The sequence below is a fragment of the Artibeus jamaicensis genome, unplaced genomic scaffold (assembly GCF_021234435.1).
Source record: "Artibeus jamaicensis isolate MK-2021 breed Jamaican fruit bat unplaced genomic scaffold, CSHL_Jam_final contig_60, whole genome shotgun sequence".
Lineage (NCBI taxonomy): Eukaryota > Metazoa > Chordata > Mammalia > Chiroptera > Phyllostomidae > Artibeus > Artibeus jamaicensis.
Window position 1 is genome coordinate 3786371 of NW_026521900.1, and position 22488 is coordinate 3808858.

The window sequence follows — 22488 nt, forward strand, 5'->3', positions numbered from 1 at the left end:
TGTTATATTATCTCCCTCTTTTTAAAAACTCTATTTATTGAGTTGACAGAAATATCGCGCTGCTGTTCCACCTATTCATAGGAACAACACACAATTAGAACCCTGTTCATCAGTTGATTCTTCAATGTGTCTGAGGGGATTGAACCCACAACCTTCGAATATCCAGAGGATGCTCTAACCAACTAAGCTACCTTCCCCGGGGCTATCTCCCTATTTCTTTAGAATTATTTAAATTTTAAAAATCGGAAAGGGATAGTGGTATGTGGAAAATTATGTGATGACAACAAGCTATCTTAATTCTGGCAGCAGAAGGCACTTTGGGGGATGCTGGAGAACCCTGCACATTATCTGTCAGAAGAGAGGGGGAAAGCGTTTATAAGAACCACATTTGTGCGGCTGCTCGCTTCAAGTTAACACATTTTCTTCTATATGAAGGCCTGCGCATGAAAGCTGGAACCAGGGGTGGCGTGCTAGGAGGGGGCCACAAGGGGCTCCTCTGACAGCAGAAACGCAGTTCTTCCTATTCCGCACCCACTGCAGTGGCCTAAGTGTTACCCCGACCCCAGGCCGATAAAGCTGTAACACTTCCTTAGTCAAGTCCAGATTGCGCCACACACAAAACACCGCCAGCCCCCTAGGGGAACCGTTCTCGATCCCCAGGGTCCCTCGGCTTTGGGGGGAGGCAACACAGCACAGGTCACAGACCCTAGTCCAATGGGTGCCCCGCGGGAGGAAACCGGGGGCCTAGTGCAGTACTCGCACCCGCGCAGGGCAGGGGTCCCGGTTCAGCGCGTGATGGTGTTATTGTTTCCTAACCGCGGGAGGCGGGCGCGCGCGCAGGAGCGCGCTCGAGTCTGGGGGTGACACACAGGGGTCTGTGGTGTTTCCAGGCAGCGTCCCCGCTGCCTAGGCAACCGCCGTGCAAAGCGTGGGCTAGCAGTGCGCGGTGCCAGCTCCCCTCCACTCCCCCCCCCACTCCTAACCGGGCCACTATCCCGCTCTCCTTCCTCCTTCCCCTCTCTGCCCACTGCTCTCCCCGTTTTCCCCTTCTGCCCCCTGCATTCCGAGCACTCTTTCAGCCAGTTTACTGCTGCACAAAATGGCCACCGCGTCCGGCCAGAGCGGTCACGTGACTCGGCTTCGGGCCTCCTTTTGCCAAACTCGGATTTCGGGGAGCCTGGCCCCGGAACACCTAAGGCTGATTAGTTTTGAGAAATCTCACAGTGTCTCCAAGTTCGGAAACTGAGAGAAAGAAGAGAGAGGGCACGCGGTAGGAAAAAAGGAACAGCAAAAACCAGAAGTGTAGGGAAAAAAAGTGAAAGAAGCCTCAAACGAAATTTTAAGACCTCTGGAAAGGAGCAGAAAGCGGAACGACAAGTTCTCGCGAGATCTCGAGAACTCCCAGACTTTGGGTACTGTAGGGGGGGGCGGGGGGGACGAGTTCTCGCGAGGTCTCGTGAACTCCCAGACTTGTTATGGTAATAGCGGAGAACCGGGTAACAGAGGCCAAGAGAAATAGGGCGGTGTTTGGTGCTTTGAGATCTAGGGGAAGACAACGAACCAGAACGGGACTGACTAAGAGTTACCGCGAGATTAGGACGGAACAAGCGCGCAGTAGCTAGGCAGAAGTGCTGGGGGCTGGGGGAGCGGGGGTGTGAGAGGGAGGGCACACGTCCTACGTGCTGACGTAGCAGTCTTTCGAGTGAGTATATTAAGTCCGTGGCAGCGCCGTTTGCTCCAAAGCCGCAGTTCTCCCGTAAGAGGACCTTCGCGGTGAATCAAATCCTCGCTCAGCAGCGGAAGACTCCGAGTTCTCGGTACTCTTCAGGGATGAGTCATGTGGCGGTTGAAAATGCTCTCGGGCTGGACCAGCAGGTGAGCTGCAAGGAACCTGCTGGGTTCTACGAATCCTTTCCCTGACCTAACTTGGTTTATGGCGCAGCGGTGACTGGCACCCTTTTTCCCCGTTTCCCGGGGACCTCGGACTGGCGAGTGTCAGTGGCCCGGGGTTATGGAGGGGCGGGGAGGTGGCCGGAATGCCGGTTGTGACTTCGCCCGGGCCGAGTCCCCGGCTTGGCCCCGCGGTATTGTCCCCAGGACGAGCACAATGGCGGCTTTTGTGTGTGCGTGCGCAAGCGGGCTGAGGGGGAGGGGTGCGCGCGCTCTCGCGGAGAGGCGCACGCCCGAACCTCGACTGACTAGTGACCCAGGGGTGGCGTGGCGGGGGGGGGGGTTCGCGGTGTGTGAGTGGGGACTTTTTTAGCTTCTAGCATTTTAGTCCTCACACGCGACCCAAATTCTTGTAAGGCGGCGTTGAGGCGGGCGCGAGCGGGGGCGCGCGTCTGAGGTGGAACGCGGCCCTGGAATGTGGGAGGGGGCGGCGCGGGGGGCGGCCGGCTCTTGGGGTAATGGCGGCGGCCTTCTTTGTGTGGTGTTGGGTGTCTGGGCGGAAGTGCGGCGCGCTAGCGGGAGAGGTTGGATCAGCGGGTCCCGTGTCCGGGTGAGAGCCTGGAAAGGAGGATGGAATGGGCATCTTGTTCCTCCCCGGCGTCTTTCCGCGAGCCTTTTCTATCCTGCCGGGTTTCCGCGGGCCCGGCGCTGCGGCCCGGGAGGCCGCGTTTCCGGAGTGGAAAGTTTTGTGACGCAGAAGGTTCGGGGAGGCGGGGGGAGGGAGTAATGGGGCCGCTGCGGGCACCGTGGCGCTGGGAGATGGAGGTTTAGGACCCGGAGCGGCCCTTTCTTCCGTATTTCCTGCAGATAGTTAATGTATGACGATATAGCCGATGGCCACGCGGGATTTTGGGGGGGGGGCGGGGGTATTGAGTGTCCTTAACGGTTAGTGAGTGGCATTTGATCCTGGAATCGGCGAAAGAAAAAAAAAATACCCTGAATGTGCTTTGGAGAAAAATAAAAAGTTTTGTTCACTTGTTGCTGCCCGTGAAGTAATTTTTTAAAATAGGTCAAATTAAGGTGTCTTACTGGAATCCCCTCTTCTAAGGATGTGGGGGGGGGGAGTCCAGGAGCAGAGAATGTGAGTTGAAAGACGAAGAGTTATGGCTTTTGGTGGCAGAAAGTCTGCGTTCCTCAGCGACAGGGACAGTATGCCTCAGCTCTTCAATAGGATGTTTGGAGCCGTTAAGTAAACTACTTTACATGAATTTCAGAATAATCCTGAAATGAAACTTTGTGACACAAAGTACCGTGTGTAATATATTTTGGGGGATTTAGCGACTTTTTGGGAGCATTTTTCCCCATTAACGGAATCAATTACATTACATCTTCCAAATTGCTCATACGTCATATGTTGAATGGAGCAGAGAAAAAATTAACATTTTCATGTTGCCAAGGGTAAAATTAGTACAACTGGTACCAAGTACAAGCAGTTTTTCTTCTGTGCTTTTTTAAAAATATCAGTCTGTTGAGATAAGTATTACAGAAAGAAAGCCTGACAGTGTTTTTGCTAATGGAAGTTACAGAAATAAGGTACTAAAGCCTTATTTCATTTTCTTTAACACTTAACGTATGTTTCCAATTTTTAATGACCCCATTGATGCTTGCAATTTAGCAGTATCATCTTGACTTTTTAAGACCTGAGGTAAAGCCACACATCACTTTTGCAGACAGGTGGCAATAGTGTAACTTGGTTTTCTGTGGCCTTTAAGATATTTTTTTTCCTAGTATAATTTTTTTTAACCCCCTATTGTTTATAAGTAGTTCCTGGTTAGTCATAACAACAGAATGTGATGAAGATAGTAGGTCTTTTTTTTTTTTTTTTTAAGAATGTTACGGCTTTGAACTACTGGGATAAAGGGGTTAGGTAGAAACAGGCAGTAAAGGTAGTAAAATGTTAGTCTTTAAGGGCATTGAATGCCATTTGTGCTATTTATACCTAGTCTTTGAACTTACCTCAATGGGTGGATATATTAATTTTTTCCTAAGCATGTTTACCCTAATTAAAATTTGTGCCATATTTAGGGGAAAAGGAATTAAAAAATTTTGTTCTGGTGTAGGTTTAAAATAATTTCAAGTAGAAAGCATTGGAAACATTTGTCAAATGTGATTGGAGCTAAAATTAATACTTTTGTGCATTTGGCATTTTAAAATATTTCTTGACCTTTTCACTATTGAAAATGTTACAAGGAAAATTCATTTTGGATGTATTTTAGAACTTTAGTCTTAAAAGCACATTCTTGGTCACATTTGCGTTTAGAGTTTCACACCAGCCCCATGAGGTAGGATAGTGCTGATAACATGGTTAGCAAGCAGACTAATTTTAGTAATGTTTTACTCTACTGTCTACTAATTATTTAACACTCTTTTCCTAGTTTGCTGGCCTAGACCTGAACTCTTCAGACAGTCAGAGTGGAGGAAGTACAGCCAGCAGTAAGTAAAAACACTTTATGGACTTATTGAATGTTAGAGCTTTAATATTGTTTTATTGGCTTTATTTAAAATTTAAGAATTTCACCATGTCTGGTATGGCTCAGTGAATGGAGCCCTGGCCTGTGGACTGGAAAGTTACTGGTTCTATTCCCAGTCAGGCAGGACATGTGTCTGAGTTGTGAGCCAGGTCCCTAGTTGGGGGCATGCAAGAGTCCAACTGATCCATGGTTCTCTAAAAATAAGTAAAGCCTTTAAAATTTTTTATAAGAATTTCCCTTCTAATTTACACTGTATAAAGAATTATATAGAATTATGTATTAGTGATCAACCTAAAGCATTATAACCTTTTTGGTAGTAAAAGGACTGGTTCTCTTGAGTAAAAATGATTATTTAAAAAAACCTATACAACACACAAGTTAGAAGGGTTTATCTATTATGAATTGTGAGCCCAGCTTAGAGGTGGTGGGGTTGTGTTAGTGAATCTATCACAATTAAACTACTAAAGGGTACTTTCACTTTTAATCGCTACAGCTACTCCTTTTCTATGAAGAACATGAAACCATGATAGAACAAAGCTATATTGAATCTTGTGGTTAGGATTTTAAATGCTGTGTCACTGTACTGTTCTTTCGAAAAGAAGTTAGATATTCTAAAAGTACCCCCCCGCCCCCCAGGGTTTAAATTAAATTTTTTTTTAATTTTTAGAGAGGGGGGAAGGGAAGGAGAAAGTGAAACATTGATCAGTTGCCTCAGGCACAAGCCCTGACTGGGAATGGAACTGGTGACGACGATGCTCAACCAGATGCTCAACCAACTGAACCACCCTCTGGTCAGGGCCAGAGGGTTTTTTATTTATTTTTAGAGAGGGGAAAGGCGGGGAGAAAAAGAGGGAAACATCGGTTGGTTTTCTCTCATAGGCTAACCACTACTGCCCTACCTCCCTCCAATTTCCGTCACAACTGGGGCTTATACCCTGACCAGAAATCCAACTCTGGTACCTTTTGGTTTGCAGGACAATGCCCGATGCACTGATGCAAACCAATCGGGGCTAGTGTTTGTTTTAAACTTCACTATATTTTACCATACTTGTTAAGAATGTTAGGAATTGGGCCTCCTAATAGAGATCTTTATTCAATTCAACCCAGAAGGGAAAAAGAAGAGTTAAATCACAGACTTACTGATAATACAGTGAGTTAACTTTTCTTTTATGTGGTGGATATACCTTACTTAACTGTTAGGTTCCAGGTCAAATTTTTATTTGCCAAATTTCTCTCCCCCCCCCCCCAATGTTATCCTTGTAAAGCAATAACTTTTTAAAAATAAAAGGTTCATTTCCTCACCCCTGCATTTTAAAGTTACTCAGATTAGAAGGCTACAATTTAAATAAAAACTTGAGCCCTGGCTGGTGTAGGTCAGTGGATTGAGCACGGGCCTGGGAACCAAACTTACCAGGGTTTGATTCCCAGTCAGGGCACATGCCTGGGTTGCAGGCCAGTTCCCAGCAGGGGATGCACGGGAAGCAACCACACATTGATATTTCTCTCCCTTTCTCCCCCTTTCTCCTTCCCTTCCCTCTAAAGATAAATAAATAAAATCTTAAAAATTCTAAAAAACAAAGCAAAACTTGATTTTCCAGGACTGTTTTTTTTAAAAGGTTTTCTTTATCTTTAGAGGAGAAGGGAAGGAGAGAGGGAGAAATATCAGTGTATGGTTTCCTCTGGTGGGTCCCCTGACTGGGAATCGAACTCTGATTGTATGGTTCCCAGACCCGTGCTCAATCCACTGAGCTACACCAGCCAGGGCCAGGACCATTTTTTAATAGCTCAAGTGTTGGTAAGAATCTTTAACCTGACCTTTTGACATTTTATTTTTTAGAAGGACGCTATATTCCTCCTCACTTAAGGAACAGGGAAGCTACTAAAGGTAAGTCCTTTGGGCAATTTGTAGACCTAAATCTTGATGACTTTAGAGGTTAGGGAAAATGAGGCACCTTGGAAAGTTTGTAAACGATGGTGGCTTTCCTCTGCTTCTGTCAGCCAGTTCAAACATTAGGACTTCATCATTGGAAAAATCTCATCTGATGGCACATGGTGGAAAAATCTGCATCTCCTATGTTGTACACTTCTGAGGCCAAGGGAATGGTTTTACACAGTTCCACTAGTCTTTGTTTAATTTGTCTGTACTCATTTACAGCATTTTAATTTGAAAAAAGTGAGTGGATACCCCACTATGTAAACCAAACTGCATGGTGTAACAACCCAGTTATTTTCTGTCTTGCAGAGAAACCAAATGAAAATGGGGTTATTGCAGAAGAGTTAACAGTATATCTAGCATTGGGCACACTCCTAATAATTTGGGAGTGAATTTCTGGTTTCATTTACTTAAGTATATCATTTGAAAGGTTTTAACCAAAAAGTGTCACAACACCTGGTTTTTTTCCTATTTAGTTTGTAAAATGTGATAGGAAAACTAGTAGGTGGTCTGAAATTATGGGACAACTGTTTGGGTACAATATATTTCATAAAATGGGTGATCTTGATTTGAAGGAAAAGGAAAATGGTTTAAAAGGTCAGGAGGGGGAATACACTGGATATACAGAAGTAAGATTGAAAGGGTAGGGGAGAGGTCACAGGAACATGTGGTTTGCTTTCATTCTTTATCCATATGTAGTCTGTATTGGCTTTACCGTCCTTGGCAGTTACATGGATATAAACTCTATTAATAATTTCTATCACATCACTTGGTTATTATATCATTCTTAATAGTTACTACAAAATTTGTCCTTATGTGTGTTGTCAGTGTTCCTTAGAATTTACTAGCTGAAATTGGTAATTTATATTTAGTATATTTAGTGCTTTCCCCCATGTATATTTAGTGCTTTCCTTTTTCCCCTTTGTTGGCAGTGACAGAAGTCAAAGGGAGAGGCACTATCAAAAGGTTGTAGAGCTTGAAAGATCTTAGAACTCTAACTCAAACGTAATAGTAGAGGCAGGAGACTGAATGAAAGTAACTTAGCTTATAAACTGACTATTTAATAAAGTGTCACTGAAGCTAGTTATTAAACTCTATTTGTCTTTAAACCTTCTACCTATTTATACCTTTATCACCCTCTCTTCCTGATGCTTTATAGCTGTACCCTAGGAACCTGACCACATTGAGTAAGGGTGAGGATTTTCCTTTTTTCTAGGTATTGATTCCTGTCCGACAGTATGTATTTCATGTGAACCAAGCACCATTCTTTAATTTTTTACTAGGGAATTTGGCAAGTACTTACTGTATTAAAGTAATCTGATATTCAGTAATGTTTTAAATGGCTATCACCCCTAAGAAACATTAAAACAGTGGTAACTGGTTTCTAGTAAACTCACTCGACCTATAAAATGAATGGAAATGAAATTTTGATGGTCATAAATAGTACCATAGTTGTGTTACAAAGTTATTGACATTTTAGAGGTAGTATTCGTTCAGAACATTTTTAGATTGTCAGGTTTGGTTTAGTGTATAATATTTTCTAGTGGAGAGAATTAAAGATATAAAACATTTAAGTCCAGTTCTAAATACTGGTTTTTTTCTAGTGCCATGATAGGAATTATTTCCATTGTCTCTCCAGTCTACAGAGGTGAGGTAAAGTGGATGGAGGGCTTCCAGTTCAACATAAGGATTACCTTAATGTATTATCAATTTCTAATAATACATTAAAATGGGTTTGTGTTTTTATTTTAATTGAAGGATTCTATGATAAGGACAGTTCAGGTTGGAGTTCCAGTAAAGATAAGGATGCATATAGCAGTTTTGGACCTCGTAGTGATTCAAGAGGAAAGTCTAGTTTCTTCAGTGATCGTGGGTCAAGGGGAAGGTAAGTAATTTCTTATTGTTTTGCCTTATGTGTACAATATAGCAAGTTAGGAATTGATCTTTAATTTGGTAAAAGTCCTCATCTTCGTACTTGGATCATTAAGATTATTTTTTCTCCTTAATAGTCCACCCATTTAGATATTAAGCATTATGTCTTAGCTGTAAAACGTCTTTACTAAATTGAACTTTTTTACATAGAAGTTAGATGAGAGGAAGAACATGCCTTTTTCCATTTTGTACAAATAATAAACATTTTTGTATTAAATATAGTAAAAATCATATTCTAAGTTGAAGACTAAGTGGAAGGATGCAAATTCTGGGACCAGGAAATTTCCTGAGATTTTTAAACATGTTTTAACTTGAAACAGGTTGTTGTTGTTTTAAAAATACATGTTTTACATTTCTATAGTTTTATATACTATTTAGTAGTAAGTTTAGGGAATGGCCTAATTTGGTTGAGATTTTTGTGGATATTCTATATGATAATTTTTAAACACCTTATATTTTTGATTACACAAGTGTGGTGAACTGACCTCATGTGCCTAATAGCTGTGGTTAGTCCTGTGTGTCCTGATTTTTCGCAAACAGGCCTAAAACTCTAAAAACATCTTAATTCAGGTAAGGATTATTTTCTACCTTTCATAAAAAGTCTCACACCAGGTGAATTGTCCTTTAAATGACATCCTAGTATAACCGGGACAATTGATACTTGGTGTGCTATTTTCTCTTCCCTAACCACTAAATATATGTGGATGAAAACTACATATAAAGGTGTAAGTTTTATGTTGATTTCAAGTATACAAGATTTGATTCTTAATTTCAGCATGTATGAGGCCTGTTGTAGGCTTATATAATTTCACAGAAATAAAGGGTAGAGTTTAGGAAATAAAGTTATGTAACTGATACATACAGTCTGGTGAATTAAGAGAGCCTTATTTGTCAAATAAGGGTAAGCCAGAATTGGACTGTAGATATCCTTGAAGTTAGCCATAATGAATAATTGAACTTCTCTCCAGGCACTGTTCTAGGGGAGTGGTAGGAATATGATATTGGTTAAATGATAAGATTCTTAATAAATGCTTACGCTGTTTAGGTTTGATGATCGTGGACGGAGTGACTATGATGGCATTGGCGGCCGTGGTGACAGAAGTGGCTTTGGCAAGTATGAACGTGGTGGAAACAGTCGCTGGTGTGACAAATCAGATGAGGATGATTGGTCAAAACCCCTCCCACCAAGTGAACGCTTGGAACAGTAAGTTTCAGTAATTGTGATGCATTGCGACCTTACTAGCTACTATAACAAATAAACTTGCTAATGTTTTGATTTCAGGGAACTCTTTTCTGGAGGTAACACTGGGATTAATTTTGAGAAATATGATGATATTCCAGTTGAGGCAACAGGCAACAACTGTCCTCCACACATTGAAAGTGTAAGTATTTTTGCTTAATCTTTTAAGGCAGGGAAATGTAAGTTTTTCACAGCACCTTAGAATGAAATGGGGTTCCTGAAGGCATATATAGATAACTATTCCTGTCTTATTTTAACAAGTCTCTTAAATTACTTTAAAAACCAGCTTCATTGTTTGTGAAAGGTTATTTCTAGCAATTTGAAACCCTGTTGAATTTCTTGACAGTTCAGTGATGTTGAGATGGGAGAAATTATTATGGGAAATATTGAGCTTACTCGTTATACTCGCCCAACTCCAGTGCAAAAGCATGCTATTCCTATTATCAAAGAGAAAAGAGACTTGATGGCTTGTGCCCAAACAGGTAAGAGCACTTGATAAAAGTACCAAAGAATAGAGAATATTCTGTGACCCATAGGTACATGGCCAAGGGAAAGACCTCCATGGGTAAAGCAGTACCTACCATCTTCTGGAAATGGGGATAGTTACTGGCCTCTGAATTTAGTACGAGCTTTACTATGTGAGTTTGACCATTTTGAAAGAGGGTGGCCAGGTGTCCCCACTAAAATTATACCTCCCAAATCATTATGCCTTATGGAAGAGAATGAGAATGTCATCCTTTTAAGTGTTAGAAATTGACGTTGACACCACTTTCGAGGCAAAATTCCTGTTTAAAAAAAAACATAAATTTTATTTACTTTAAAAGTGAGGAGAAGGGAGGGAGAAAAACATTGATCAGTTGCCTCTCATACCCCAAGCCCAGGGACCTGGCCCACAATTGAGACTTGTTCCCTGACAGGGAATCCAACCAGCAACCTTTTGGTTTTCAGGCCAGTGCTCAGTCCATTGAGCCATACCAGCCAGGGCCCTGTTTTCTTTATAAACACAAATGCAGAGAAATGAATACTATATTATTGAGCTTGGCATACTTTTTTCTCTGAATTAACAAAAATTTTTATGGGTTACAGGGTCTCTGTTGCATCTACTTAGCCTGGTATAGTGGGAAGGGAAACTATAAATATGCAAATTGTTGAGCATGGCTATATTCCAATGAAGCTAGCTCTATCTACAAAAATAATCTGGGCCTTAGTTTGTTGACTCTTGTTACAAGCAGATCAAATAGCTTTTTTAAGCTTTTATTTATTTTTAGAGGGGAATTTATGGGAGAAAAAGGGAGAGAAACATTGATCTGGCTGCCTCGATGCACTGCAACCAGGGACTGAATGAACCTGCAGCCTTGGGCATGTGCCCTGACTTGGGAATCTGGTGATTCTTTGCTTTGTGGAAATGCCATCCAACGGAGTCACATTGGTCAGGGTTTTACTTGGTATTAACTTAGAAGGGAAAAAAGCAATAAGCAGGTTTTTCTGTGGTTGTATGAATATGTGTTCTCTTTAACAGGATCTGGGAAAACTGCGGCATTTCTTTTGCCCATCTTGAGTCAGATTTATTCGGATGGTCCAGGCGAGGCCTTGAGGGCCATGAAGGTAAATATTTCTTTATGAAATGAGAAGTTATGGTAAACCTTTTTAGGTAGATGTAGAGAGCTTTCTAAATAACACTAAGATGCACTCCACAGTGTATTTAACATAAAAACTATAAATTATTCAAGCATAATTTATAAATTACAGAAGGAAATTGATGTTGTAATGAATCCTTTTTTAAAAATTATTTTTAGAGAGGGGGGAAGGAAGGGAGAAAGAGGGAGAGACTCATCAATGTGGTTGACCCTTGCACGTGCCCCAGCACGGGACCTGGCCTCTGCAGCTTGGGTGTACCCTGACCAGGAATTTGCTCTGTGGGATGATGCCCAATGCACTGAGCCACGTCAGTCAAGGCTGTAAGTAATCTTAAATTTATTTACTTTATGAATTAATTTCTTAGGAAAATGGAAGGTACGGGCGCCGCAAACAATACCCAATTTCTTTGGTATTAGCACCAACTAGAGAATTGGCAGTACAGATCTATGAGGAAGCCAGGAAGGTAAGTATGCATTTCAGCTATTATTGCCTTTCTCATCGATTCTAATAAAGTTTTAGTGACCGTGTAAAAATTTTGGCCTTAAAGTTAATAAAATTTCTTTGCTTATAGTTTTCATACAGATCTAGAGTTCGTCCTTGTGTTGTTTATGGTGGTGCTGATATTGGTCAGCAGATTCGAGACTTAGAACGTGGATGCCACTTGTTAGTAGCTACTCCAGGACGTCTAGTGGATATGATGGAAAGAGGAAAGATTGGATTAGACTTTTGCAAGTATGTTAATTTTTAAAATTACTATTGGCCATTGGTTTTGTGGTGCTTTCCAGCATTGTCTAAAATTTAAAATTAAGTGGTTTGTCTTACAGCTTTCACAAAAAGTTTGTTCATTATGGTTTAATGTTGAAAAATCAGTGGCATTTTAGTAGAGGCTGAGAATGACCACACTTTGACAAGCATCCAAGTAGTAAATTTGGCCATACAACCTTGGATGATTTATTTAGTGGCAAAATCCTGCACTCATCTCATGTACATGTATCGTGTGATGTGAGGAATTATTAAACAACCTGATTAAATATATAATGGTATTTGTCAATACAGCTATATTAAAACTGAATTTTTTTCCTGACAGATACTTGGTGTTGGACGAAGCTGATCGGATGTTGGATATGGGGTTTGAACCTCAGATACGTAGAATAGTTGAACAAGATACAATGCCACCAAAGGGAGTTCGCCACACTATGATGTTTAGTGCTACTTTCCCTAAGGAAATACAGGTATTGTTTGTTTGATGCTGCAAACTAAACTAACTTAGGAATTTGTTTATTTCAGTAGATAGTAAAACTTATTTTTCTTTCAGATGCTTGCTCGTGATTTCTTAGATGAATATATCTTTTTGGCTGTTGGAAGAGTTGGCTCTACCTCTGAGAACATCACACAAAAAGTAGTTTGGGTGGAAGAGTCAGACAAACGATCATTTCTGCTTGACCTTCTAAATGCAACAGGTAAGACTAATTAGCTTTGCCCTGACTGGTGTAGCTCAGTGGATTGAGCGTGGGCCTGTGAAGCAAAGGGTCGCTGGTTCGATTCCCAGTCAGGGCACATGCCTGGGTTGCCGGCTGGGTCCCCAGTGGGGGCCACGTGAAAGGCAACTACACGTTGATGTTTCTCTCCCTCTCTTTCTCCTTCCTGACCCCTCTCTCTAAAAATAAATAAATATATATAAAAAAGACTAATTAGCTTCACTTGGGTGTCTTGGGTAATGAGAATCCATTTGAATCACGTTTTGTTGCTTCATTCTAAACGTTCTATGAAAATGGTCTTAAATATTGCCCTTATCTGCATGTTTACTAAGTGCAGAGAGAAGGTTCCTGCTAATGACACAAACCTTACAATTTTTCAAATTTAGGCAAGGATTCACTGACTTTAGTGTTTGTGGAGACCAAAAAGGGTGCAGATTCTCTGGAGGATTTCTTATACCATGAAGGATATGCTTGTACCAGTATCCATGGAGACCGATCTCAGAGAGATAGAGAAGAGGCCCTTCATCAGTTCCGCTCAGGAAAAAGCCCAATTCTGGTGGCTACAGCAGTATGTATAATATCTTGTTTTCATATTCAACTATTGGTTTTCTTTTAAGTAGTCTGGATGTAACAAAAGCTATTTTCCAGGTAGCAGCAAGAGGACTGGACATTTCAAATGTGAAACATGTTATCAATTTTGACTTGCCAAGCGATATTGAAGAATATGTACATCGCATTGGCCGTACAGGACGTGTAGGAAACCTTGGTAAGTGGTTACTTGATGTTCTGGTGGATTCCCCCCCCCCACACCCCCAGTGTGATGTGTGCATCAAAGAACTTTTCATGGTCCTAAATAATAACTTTGATTTCCAAGGAGTGGATTAGAATACAAACATTTCAGCAACAGAAGTGATAGAAAAGTCAGGTTTTGTTCAAGGGACTTTAAAGTTGGTTACATAGCAAATTGTAAATTTTTAAAAATGCTATTAATATTTTACTAAGGACAGGGCAAATACTATGCTACTTTATGGAAGACCTTAATTTACTTTTTGGAACTGTTTTAGGCCTTGCCACCTCATTCTTTAATGAGAGAAACATAAATATCACAAAGGATTTGTTGGATCTGCTTGTTGAAGCTAAACAAGAAGTACCATCTTGGTTAGAAAACATGGCTTATGAACACCACTACAAGGGTAGCAGTCGTGGACGATCTAAGAGGTGAGGGATACAGATTGTATATAATGAGGGGGGTGGGTGCTATATCCAAGGTTAACTTTTCAAGTATTAGTTTAACAAGCTTTAATAAAGGGTATTAGAAAGGGTGACACTAATAAGTTAGTGGCACATTTTTATGGCTCAGTCCTTTCAAATCAGTAATCAGGGTAGGGAAAATAGGGCTAGATAGGGAATTGATTGAATAGAAAATCAGAAATTGGTCACTGGAAAGTTTTTTTCTCTTTTGGCCATTTTTGTTCAGTGCAAATATTTTAAAGGTTTTCTTTATTTGAGAGGGGAAGGTGGAGAGGGAGAGAAATGTTGTGAGAGAGATCGGTTGTCTTATGCCCGCAACCCAGGCATGTGCTCTGACTGGGTATCGAACCAGCAAGCTTTTGCAGGCCAGCATTAACCACTGAGCCACACCTGCCAGGGCTAATATCAAATTTAAAACTTCAAAATAGATGTATAGCACTCAGGTAGAAATAAGAGATTCATAAACAGTAGCTTGATCTGTTGGGTATGGTGTTCCCACGTTGGGTACTGAAATATCAGTGTTGTGTGGTCAGTGGGAAGTTTTAGCAAGAATTTTGGGTTATTGAGTAGGATTTCATCTTCATGTGAACCATTGCACATTTTGTCCTTGTAGCAGTCGATTCAGCGGAGGATTTGGTGCCAGAGACTACCGTCAAAGTAGTGGTTCCAGCAGTTCCAGCTTCAGCAGCAGCCGTGCAAGCAGCAGCCGCAGCGGTGGCGGTGGCCATGGCGGCAGCAGGGGGTTTGGTGGAGGTAATGTTAATTTTTTAGTTTCATGGCTTTGGGGAAGGTTTTTTCCTTTTTAGTCATCATTTTCAAAGCATAGTTTATTTTTAAAATTTTTTTGGTAAAGATTTTATGTATCTTTAGAGGGGAAGGGAAAGAGAGAGAGGGAGAGAGTATTAATGTATGGTTGCCTCTTGTGGGTCCCCTGCTGGGAACTGGCCTGCAAGCCCAGGCATGTGCCCTGACTGGGAATCGAACCGAAATCCTCTGGTTCACAGGCCGGTCTGAGCTATATACCAGCCAGGGCATCAAAGCATAGTTTAAAACATTGGGGAAGGTAGGCCCTGTAGGTTGCTTTTTATAATTTTATATCAAAATACATGCAGAAAGGAAAGATTAAGTGGTTGACTTATGAGGTTGATTTAACTGATTTCTCTTGTTTAAATCTCTTATTAGGTGGCTACGGAGGCTTTTACAACAGTGATGGATATGGAGGAAATTACAACTCCCAGGGGGTCGACTGGTGGGGTAATTGAACCTACTTTGCCAAAGTAGGTCACCCTGCCAAACAAGCTAATATGGAAACCACATGTAACTTAGCCAGACTATACCTTGTGTAGCTTCAAGAACTCGCAGTACATTACCAGCTGTGATTCTCCACTGAAAATTTTTTTTTTAAAGGGAGCTCAAGGTCACATGAAGAGATGAAAGAAACAATTAGCAGCCCTGTTCAGAAGGTGGTTTGAAGACTTCATTGCTGTAGTTTGGATTAACTCCCCTCCCGCCAACCCCCATCCCAAACTGCATTTATAATTTTGTGACTGAGGATCATTTGTTTGTTAATGTACTGTGCCTTTAACTTTAGACAACTTTTTATTTTGATGTCCTGTTGGCTCAGTAATGCTCAAGATACCAATTGTTTTTGACAAAATAAATTTACTGAACTTGGGCTAAAATCAAACCTTGGCACACAGGTGTGATACAACTTAACAGGAATCATCGATTCATCCATAAATATTATAAGGAAAAAACTTATGCGGTAGCCTGCATTAGGGCTTTTTGGTACTTGCAGATTGGGGGAAAACAACAAACATCTTGAAGCATATTAATGGAATTAGTTTCTAATGTGGCAAACTGTATTAAGTTAAAGTTCTGATTTGCTCACTCTATCCTGGATAGGTATTTAGAACCTGATAGTCTTTAAACAAGCCATTCCAGTCATGATGAGGTGATGTATGAATACATGCATACATTCAAAGCACTGTTTTCAAAGTTAATGCAAGTAAATACAGCAATTCCTCTTTCAATGTTTAGGCAGATCATTAATTATGAGCTAGCCAAATGTGGGCATACTATTACAGGGAAAGTTTAAAGGTCTGATAACACGAAATAGGTTTTTAGGAGAATTCATCTACTTAGACTTTTTAAATGCCTGCCATAAGTGAAATTGAAATGGTAGAATGGCTGACCACAGCAATGACCAGCCCTCATTAGGGCCCTGGATGATTTTTGGTCTAATAACGCATGCTAGTGTTGATGTTTTTTGGTCAAGAAGGTATGAACAGGAAGAATTAATGCAGCAGGCTTTATTTTAAATGCCGATTCACATTACTCTGTTCAAGCTGCGTTGAGATGTTAAACTGGCTTACTATAGACTTTGTAAAAATGGCTCCAGAAGAGTAACAAACTGAAATCTTTGAGATCACACAGGTTGGAAATATGTACATAACTGCACAAGGTGTCAATTCTGCTATACAGTGCAGTTTCAGTCAGTTTTAGTTGCATAGGTTTCCATTGTATTTATAGTCTGTTATGCTAAATCTGGCCAAAGATGAGCATTGTCCACCACTAAAATGCCTCTGCCACTTTGAATTCTGTGCTAATTTTGTGGCCAGAATGCAGTGATCAAAACGCTCAATCTTTTTACAGTGGCATAGGGAGACGGCAAAAATTTCCTAAAGTGCAATAGATTTTCAAGTGTATTGTGCCTTGTTCAAAACTTTTATTAAGTAGGTGCACTTGACAGTATTGAGGTCATTTGTTATGGTGCTATTTCAATTAGTCTAGGTTTAGGCCCTTGTACATTTTGCCCATAACTTTTTACAAAATACTTCTTTTATTGCACATTCAGAGAATTTTATATATATGTCTTGTGTGCGTGTCCTTAAACTTCCAATCTTATTTTGTCTCTTGGAGATTGTTGAACGCAGCTTGTCTAGGAAGGGGGATGGGACTAGATTCTAAAATTTATTTGGGACCATGGGAGTGATAGTTGGGAAGAAAACTTTGCACACGACAGATTTCTAGATACTTTTTGCTGCTAGTTTTATGTAATATTTATTGAACATTTTGACAAATATTTATTTTTGTAAGCCTAAAAGTGATTCTTTGAAAGTTTAAAGAAACTTGACCAAAAGACAGTACAAAAACACTGGCACTTGAATGTTGAATGTCACCGTATGCGTGAAATTATATATTTCGGGGTAGTGTGAGCTTTTAATGTTAAGTCATATTAAACTCTTAAGTCAAATTAAGCAGACCCGGCATTGGCAGTATAGCCATAATTTTCTGATGTTAGTAAAAACAAAATTGGCGACTTGAAATTAAAACATGCCAAGGTTTTGATACACTTGTCTTAAGATATTAATGAAACACTTCAAAACACTGATACGAAGTGTCCAGATTCTCAGATGTTTGTTGCGTGAGTTTTGTTTAGTTGTGTGTTTTTTTTTTTCAGTGAATGTCTGGCACATTGCAATCCTCAAACATGTGGTTATCTTTGTTGTATTGGCATAATCAGTGACTTGTACATTCAGCAATAGCATTTGAGCAAGTTTTATCAGTAAGCAATATTTTCAGTTATAAAGTTTCAAAAATCATAAGAGTGGATTTAAACTTGCTGAATGTAAGGATTGAACCTCAAGTCACTGTAGCTTTAGTAATTGCTTATTGTATTAGTTTAGATGCTAGCACTGCATGTGCTGTGCATATTCTGATTTTATTAAAATAAAAAGTTGAACTGCACAGTCTCCTTTGTTGTTGTCAATTGTGGTTTATTATTAGCAGTGAAAATAAAGTTGTGCTCTTGCCTGAATTGAAAGATGTTATTTTTTTGGCTGCTGTTCAGTGCTAATTTTGACATGCCTCTTGGAGACAGAATTACTCTGGTACCGTAAGTGTTTGCAATATAGTGAAATAGATTTCTGTAATATGGAAATCTAAAACCTCCTTAATGAGGTACAGTGTGTATTACAAATAGGCTTGTGCTTTAAGCATCTTAAAGTAAGAATTGGAATCTTATTTGAAGCACTTGACATGAAGACTTGAAGTGGAAGGAATTGGGTAAAAGTAACCGGTGATGGTAAGGACTTAAAGTTCAAAAATGCATTTGGGTTAAGAGTGAGGTGGCATGGGGGAACCCCAAGTCCACTTTGTTTTTTGCTGACATCACATTGCTTCAGGCTGCCAATGAACTGGAGATGATGTGAGTCGTAACTAATAGAAGTGAACTGTATGAGACAAGGCCCGTTTCAGTTTAGGGGGACAAAAATGGTCATAAGTTGACAGTTTAATACGGTTCAACCTAATGAAAGCTTTCATTTTGCTTTGAGTTAAAGTTTGCAGGATGAGAACATGTACTGAGAATTTTCTGAGACCTGAGTAAAAATGTTTCCATCTTTGGCTAGATATCCTCATTCTAGTGCAGTTGCACACCACACTCAAACTTACAACAGCCCATCTCATTTACCTGCCATCAGTTAATTAGTGGCACGCAGGATGGTCACTGAACCTCCACTCCTGACTTAGTCACCTGTGGGGCCTGGTGGGTTATCTAATAGACTGGTGAACGTAGCAATGAATTCAGGTGTAATCCTTCCCCTCTTGGAACTGGGTGTTGCAACAGAAGTACATAGGAAATGATTCTAGGGCAACTCCTAATAAAATCTGTCTCTGGGGTTCACTCAGGAATCTGTTTTGCTTCTGCTTTTGTTATTCCTAAGTCCCTCCAGGAAATTCTGGTGCAAAGTTAGGTATGGAGTCCACTGTTCTGTACCTTTTATCAACTGTTCCGAAACTTCCAATTGCCATTAACATGTTCCAAGTTATAATAGATACTGCAACCACATTAATGGCATTCTATTAAGTGGCCCTTATGATGTACAAGTCTACCTGTGCTGCCGGGGTCCAGCCTCAGTAGGGTTCAGCGTCCCCGAAGGATGGATGGTGCAGGTGATGAATGGTGAGTCAGACACCCGATTGGACACGGGAGAACAGCCAGCCTCTGTGGGTCTGACCTAACGCATAGTTTGATTTAGGCTTTATTTTTATAGAGATTGTTGTATAACATTAAAGGAACAGGTGCATGGCGTGATCAGTTAAGCAGAAAAAAAACAATACAGAGGTAACCAGGAAAAGTACAAGAATTTCCATAGTTTCAATTACGTTAAAAGTTATTTTGACCAGCAGAGCCATTAATCAGACAATTTGAAATAGCTCTATGTGCAGTTTGAATGTCTTATTGTTTATTAAAGGTCTTAGAATTTGACATGGGGCAAAAGGGTACGCTAGACCGAGCAGAGATTAGGAAATTCATTATAAGGTCTGTGTGACGTGTAACTTAGCTATCTATCTTTCTGTCTAAAATGTTTCTTTATGTAATATGGACTGTAACTCCTTGGTAATTGTTTCTACATGCTTGTACTAGCTAACCAGCTTCTGTTTCTTTGCCTGTATACTTCTAATTAATATATATTCCTGTCCAAGGTAGAGGAGGGGCTGTTATTCCACCAACTTTTAGATATATTCAGGGGCTACTTCATTAGGGGGGACTTTGTTTTCTGGCCAAGAAATTATTTTGTATAACTTCTTTGGAATTACGCGGATCATTGGAACTGAAATGCAGGTGTCTAAAAATTCCACCACCTATTAATCACAAAGACAAACATGCAAGGGAGAGATAGGAAAGCCAGCCACAGTTGCCACTGCTGTGCAGATGCATCTCATTCGTCCGACTGTGTCAAGGGACGGCTGTTGGGCGGCTCCCGACACTGTGCAGCTTTTATTTGACTTACTTCCTATCCCTATTGCCTAGATATATCCTATACTATGTTAACTTTTGTGCATTTCACCGTTTCTCCTAATTAGAATGAGCTAAATTAACATTCAGAATAATTTTATATATTGTACTCAGAATATGCATTTACAGTAACTAGCGATGTGGAGAAAATAATTGCTTTAGTAGGTGAGGAAAGAGTAGGTTACAGTTGGAGTGTTCAGAATGATCTCAACTACTGTGAGAACACAAAAGACTAGGAGCAACTTTGCTAAAATAGTGACAATTCTTGCTTCTGGTTGAAATTTTGAAAAGAACCCTGGCTGGATGCTCAGTTAGAGTGCCATCCCGATATGCCAAGGTTGTGAATTTAATCCCTCTTGAGGGCACATGCAAGCATCAACCGGTGAGTGCATGAATGAGTGGAGCAACAAGTCAATGTTCCTCTCTCTCCCTCTCCCCCTTCCTCTCTCTAAAATCAATAAATGAAATGAAAAGCTAAAAGATATTCTGCTTCATATTTATATTGGACAAGTTTTATATAATTAGAATATATTTTCCAATAAAACTCAGGGTTTTTGATTTTTTAGTTTGAAATGATTATAGATTAACAAGAGGTTGTGACAATAGGACAGAGAGGTCCTGTGTGCTGCTCCCCCATTTCCCCCAGTGGTAACACCTGGCATAACTAGCACAACATCAAACCAGGAACTGGACATGATTGAAGGTCACAGACCTTATTCAGATTTCTCTAGTTTTTGTATGTACTTGTGTGTGTGTAGTTCTATGCAGTTTTATCAGGTGTTGATTTGAGTGGCCACCTCCACAGAACTGTTCCACTACCACCACCATCATCAAGATCTTCCTGATGCTCTCTCTATGGTCACACCTGCCCCTTTCTGCCTCCTGACCCTGTCACTAGTCCCTGGCAACCAACTATTCACCTATTTTCTCTCTCTAAAATGTCATTTCAAAATTGTTAACCAAATGGAATTGTGTAATATGTGACTTTTTGAGATTGGCTTTTTGTCATTCAGCATAATGTCCTTGAGAGCCATTTGAGTCGTTGCAGTTTGTTCCTTTTTAATTGCTGAGCAGTATGGATGTCCCATAGTTTGTTTATCCATTCAGCTTGAATGGACATTTGGCTTGTTTCCATTTTTTAAAAAGATTTTATTTCTTTTTAGAGAGAGGGGAAAGGAAGGAGAAAGAGGGGGAGAGAACTATCAATATGTGGTTGCCCCTCATGCACCCCTCACCAGGGACCTGGCCCGTAAACCAGGCATGTGCCTTGACTGGGAATTGAACTGGTGACCCTTTGGTTTGCAGGCCTGTGCTCAATCCACTGAGCCACACCAGCCAGGGTGAATTACACCAGTCAGGGTGTTTCCAGTTTTTGACTATTACAAATTAAAGCTGCTGTGAACAGTCCTGTATGGGTTTCTGTGTGGACATAAGTTTCCATTTTTCTGGCATAAATGTTCAGGATGCAATTGCTGGATCATATGGTAAGTGTATGTTTAGTTTAAGAACCCGTCAATACTATGATAGTTGCACAGTTCAGCAGATTGACTGCTGAAGAGATATGCCATTTGTCTGATGTGAGTGAAAAAAGAACCTGCCAAACTATTTATTTTCCAGAGTGACTGTACTATTTTACAGTCCCACCAGCAATGCATGAGACATCCAGTTTCTCTGCATCCTCATCAGCATTTGGTGTTGTATTTTATTTTGGCCTTTCTAATTGGCTTGAAATGACATCTCATTCTGCTCTTAATTTACATTTCCGTAATGACTAGTGATGTTAAACACCGTTTCTTGTGCTTATTTGCTATACTTACATTCTTTGGTAAAATATATGTTCTCATTGCTCATTTTAAAATTAATTGATTGCTTTTTACTGCTGAGTTCTTTATATATTCTAGGTACAAGTTTTGTCAGATGTGTGGTTTGCAAATATTTTCTCCCAGTTTATAAGATGCTTTTCATCTTCTTAACAGCCTTTTACAGAGCAAACATTTCATTTTTAAAAGTCTTTTAATTTTGATACAATTTAATTTATCAATATTTTGTTTTTCAGATTGTGCTTTTGATGTCATGCCTAAGAACTCTTCACCTAGCCCTACATCCTAAAATTTTCAATTTTTTCTAATAATTTTACATTTAAATCTACAATCCATTTTGAGTCCAGTTTTAAGGTGTGGTGAGGTTTAGGTTGAGGTTAACTTTGTAATCTATGATGTCCAATTGTTCTACCACCCTTTGTTGAAAAGTCTGTCCTTCCTCCATAGACTTGCTTTTGCAAGTTTGCCAAAAATCAGTGCATGATCCTTGTGTGAGTTTGTTTTGGGGCTCTCTTCTAGTCCATTGATCTGGGTCTATCCCTACACCAATACCACACGGTTTCAGTTATAGTAAGTTTTAAAATTGCATAGAGCAATTCCTCCTAATTTATTGTTTTTCCAAATTGTTTGAGCTATTCTAGTTTCTTTCCTTTTCCATATATATGTTAGAATAAGCTACAGGATATCTTGCAGGGATTTGTCTGATGGCAACTGTGCTGAACCTATAATGAATTTGGGGGAGAATAGACACCTTCACTATGTTGAGTCTAAAATGTATTTTTAAGTTGTGAACTCAGAATATCCAGCAAACGGGGAAGATTACCTGGTACTTCCTACATGGAACAGTCCTATTTACTCACCCTAGGATCCCAGTCCTCATTTGGAGTATGTCCATGGAGCAAGTGTCTCCTTGAAATGCCATATTTAGTGAAGGAAGTTCATTCAGGAATATATTACAGAGTTCAATTGCTA

At 40.3% G+C, this 22488-nt stretch overlaps 1 protein-coding gene and 1 non-coding gene across 3 annotated transcripts; both read left to right on the forward strand.

Moving 5' to 3' along the window:
• The first annotated feature begins 1718 nt into the window (after positions 1-1718).
• Positions 1719-17650, forward strand: DDX3X (DEAD-box helicase 3 X-linked). 2 transcript variants are annotated; one of them, XM_037165388.2, is made up of 17 exons: positions 1719-1875; positions 4326-4383; positions 6259-6306; positions 8113-8239; positions 9332-9490; positions 9569-9668; positions 9873-10008; positions 11046-11131; positions 11529-11627; positions 11736-11896; positions 12252-12396; positions 12480-12624; positions 13029-13210; positions 13291-13408; positions 13707-13860; positions 14507-14646; positions 15076-17650. In XM_037165388.2, the coding sequence occupies exons 1-17, from the start codon at positions 1831-1833 to the stop codon at positions 15153-15155; spliced, it is 1983 nt and encodes a 660-aa protein (XP_037021283.1). In that variant the 5' UTR covers positions 1719-1830; the 3' UTR covers positions 15156-17650. The 2 variants fall into 2 exon arrangements, with proteins under 2 accessions (XP_037021283.1, XP_037021278.1); XM_037165383.2 differs by having other exon boundaries at positions 1720-1875; positions 14510-14646.
• Positions 17651-21211: 3561 nt separating this feature from the next.
• LOC119064132 (small nucleolar RNA SNORD77) lies at positions 21212-21279 on the forward strand. The gene has a single exon (XR_005085314.1). It is a non-coding gene; the product is annotated as a small nucleolar RNA SNORD77 (small nucleolar RNA).
• Positions 21280-22488: the final 1209 nt, after the last annotated feature.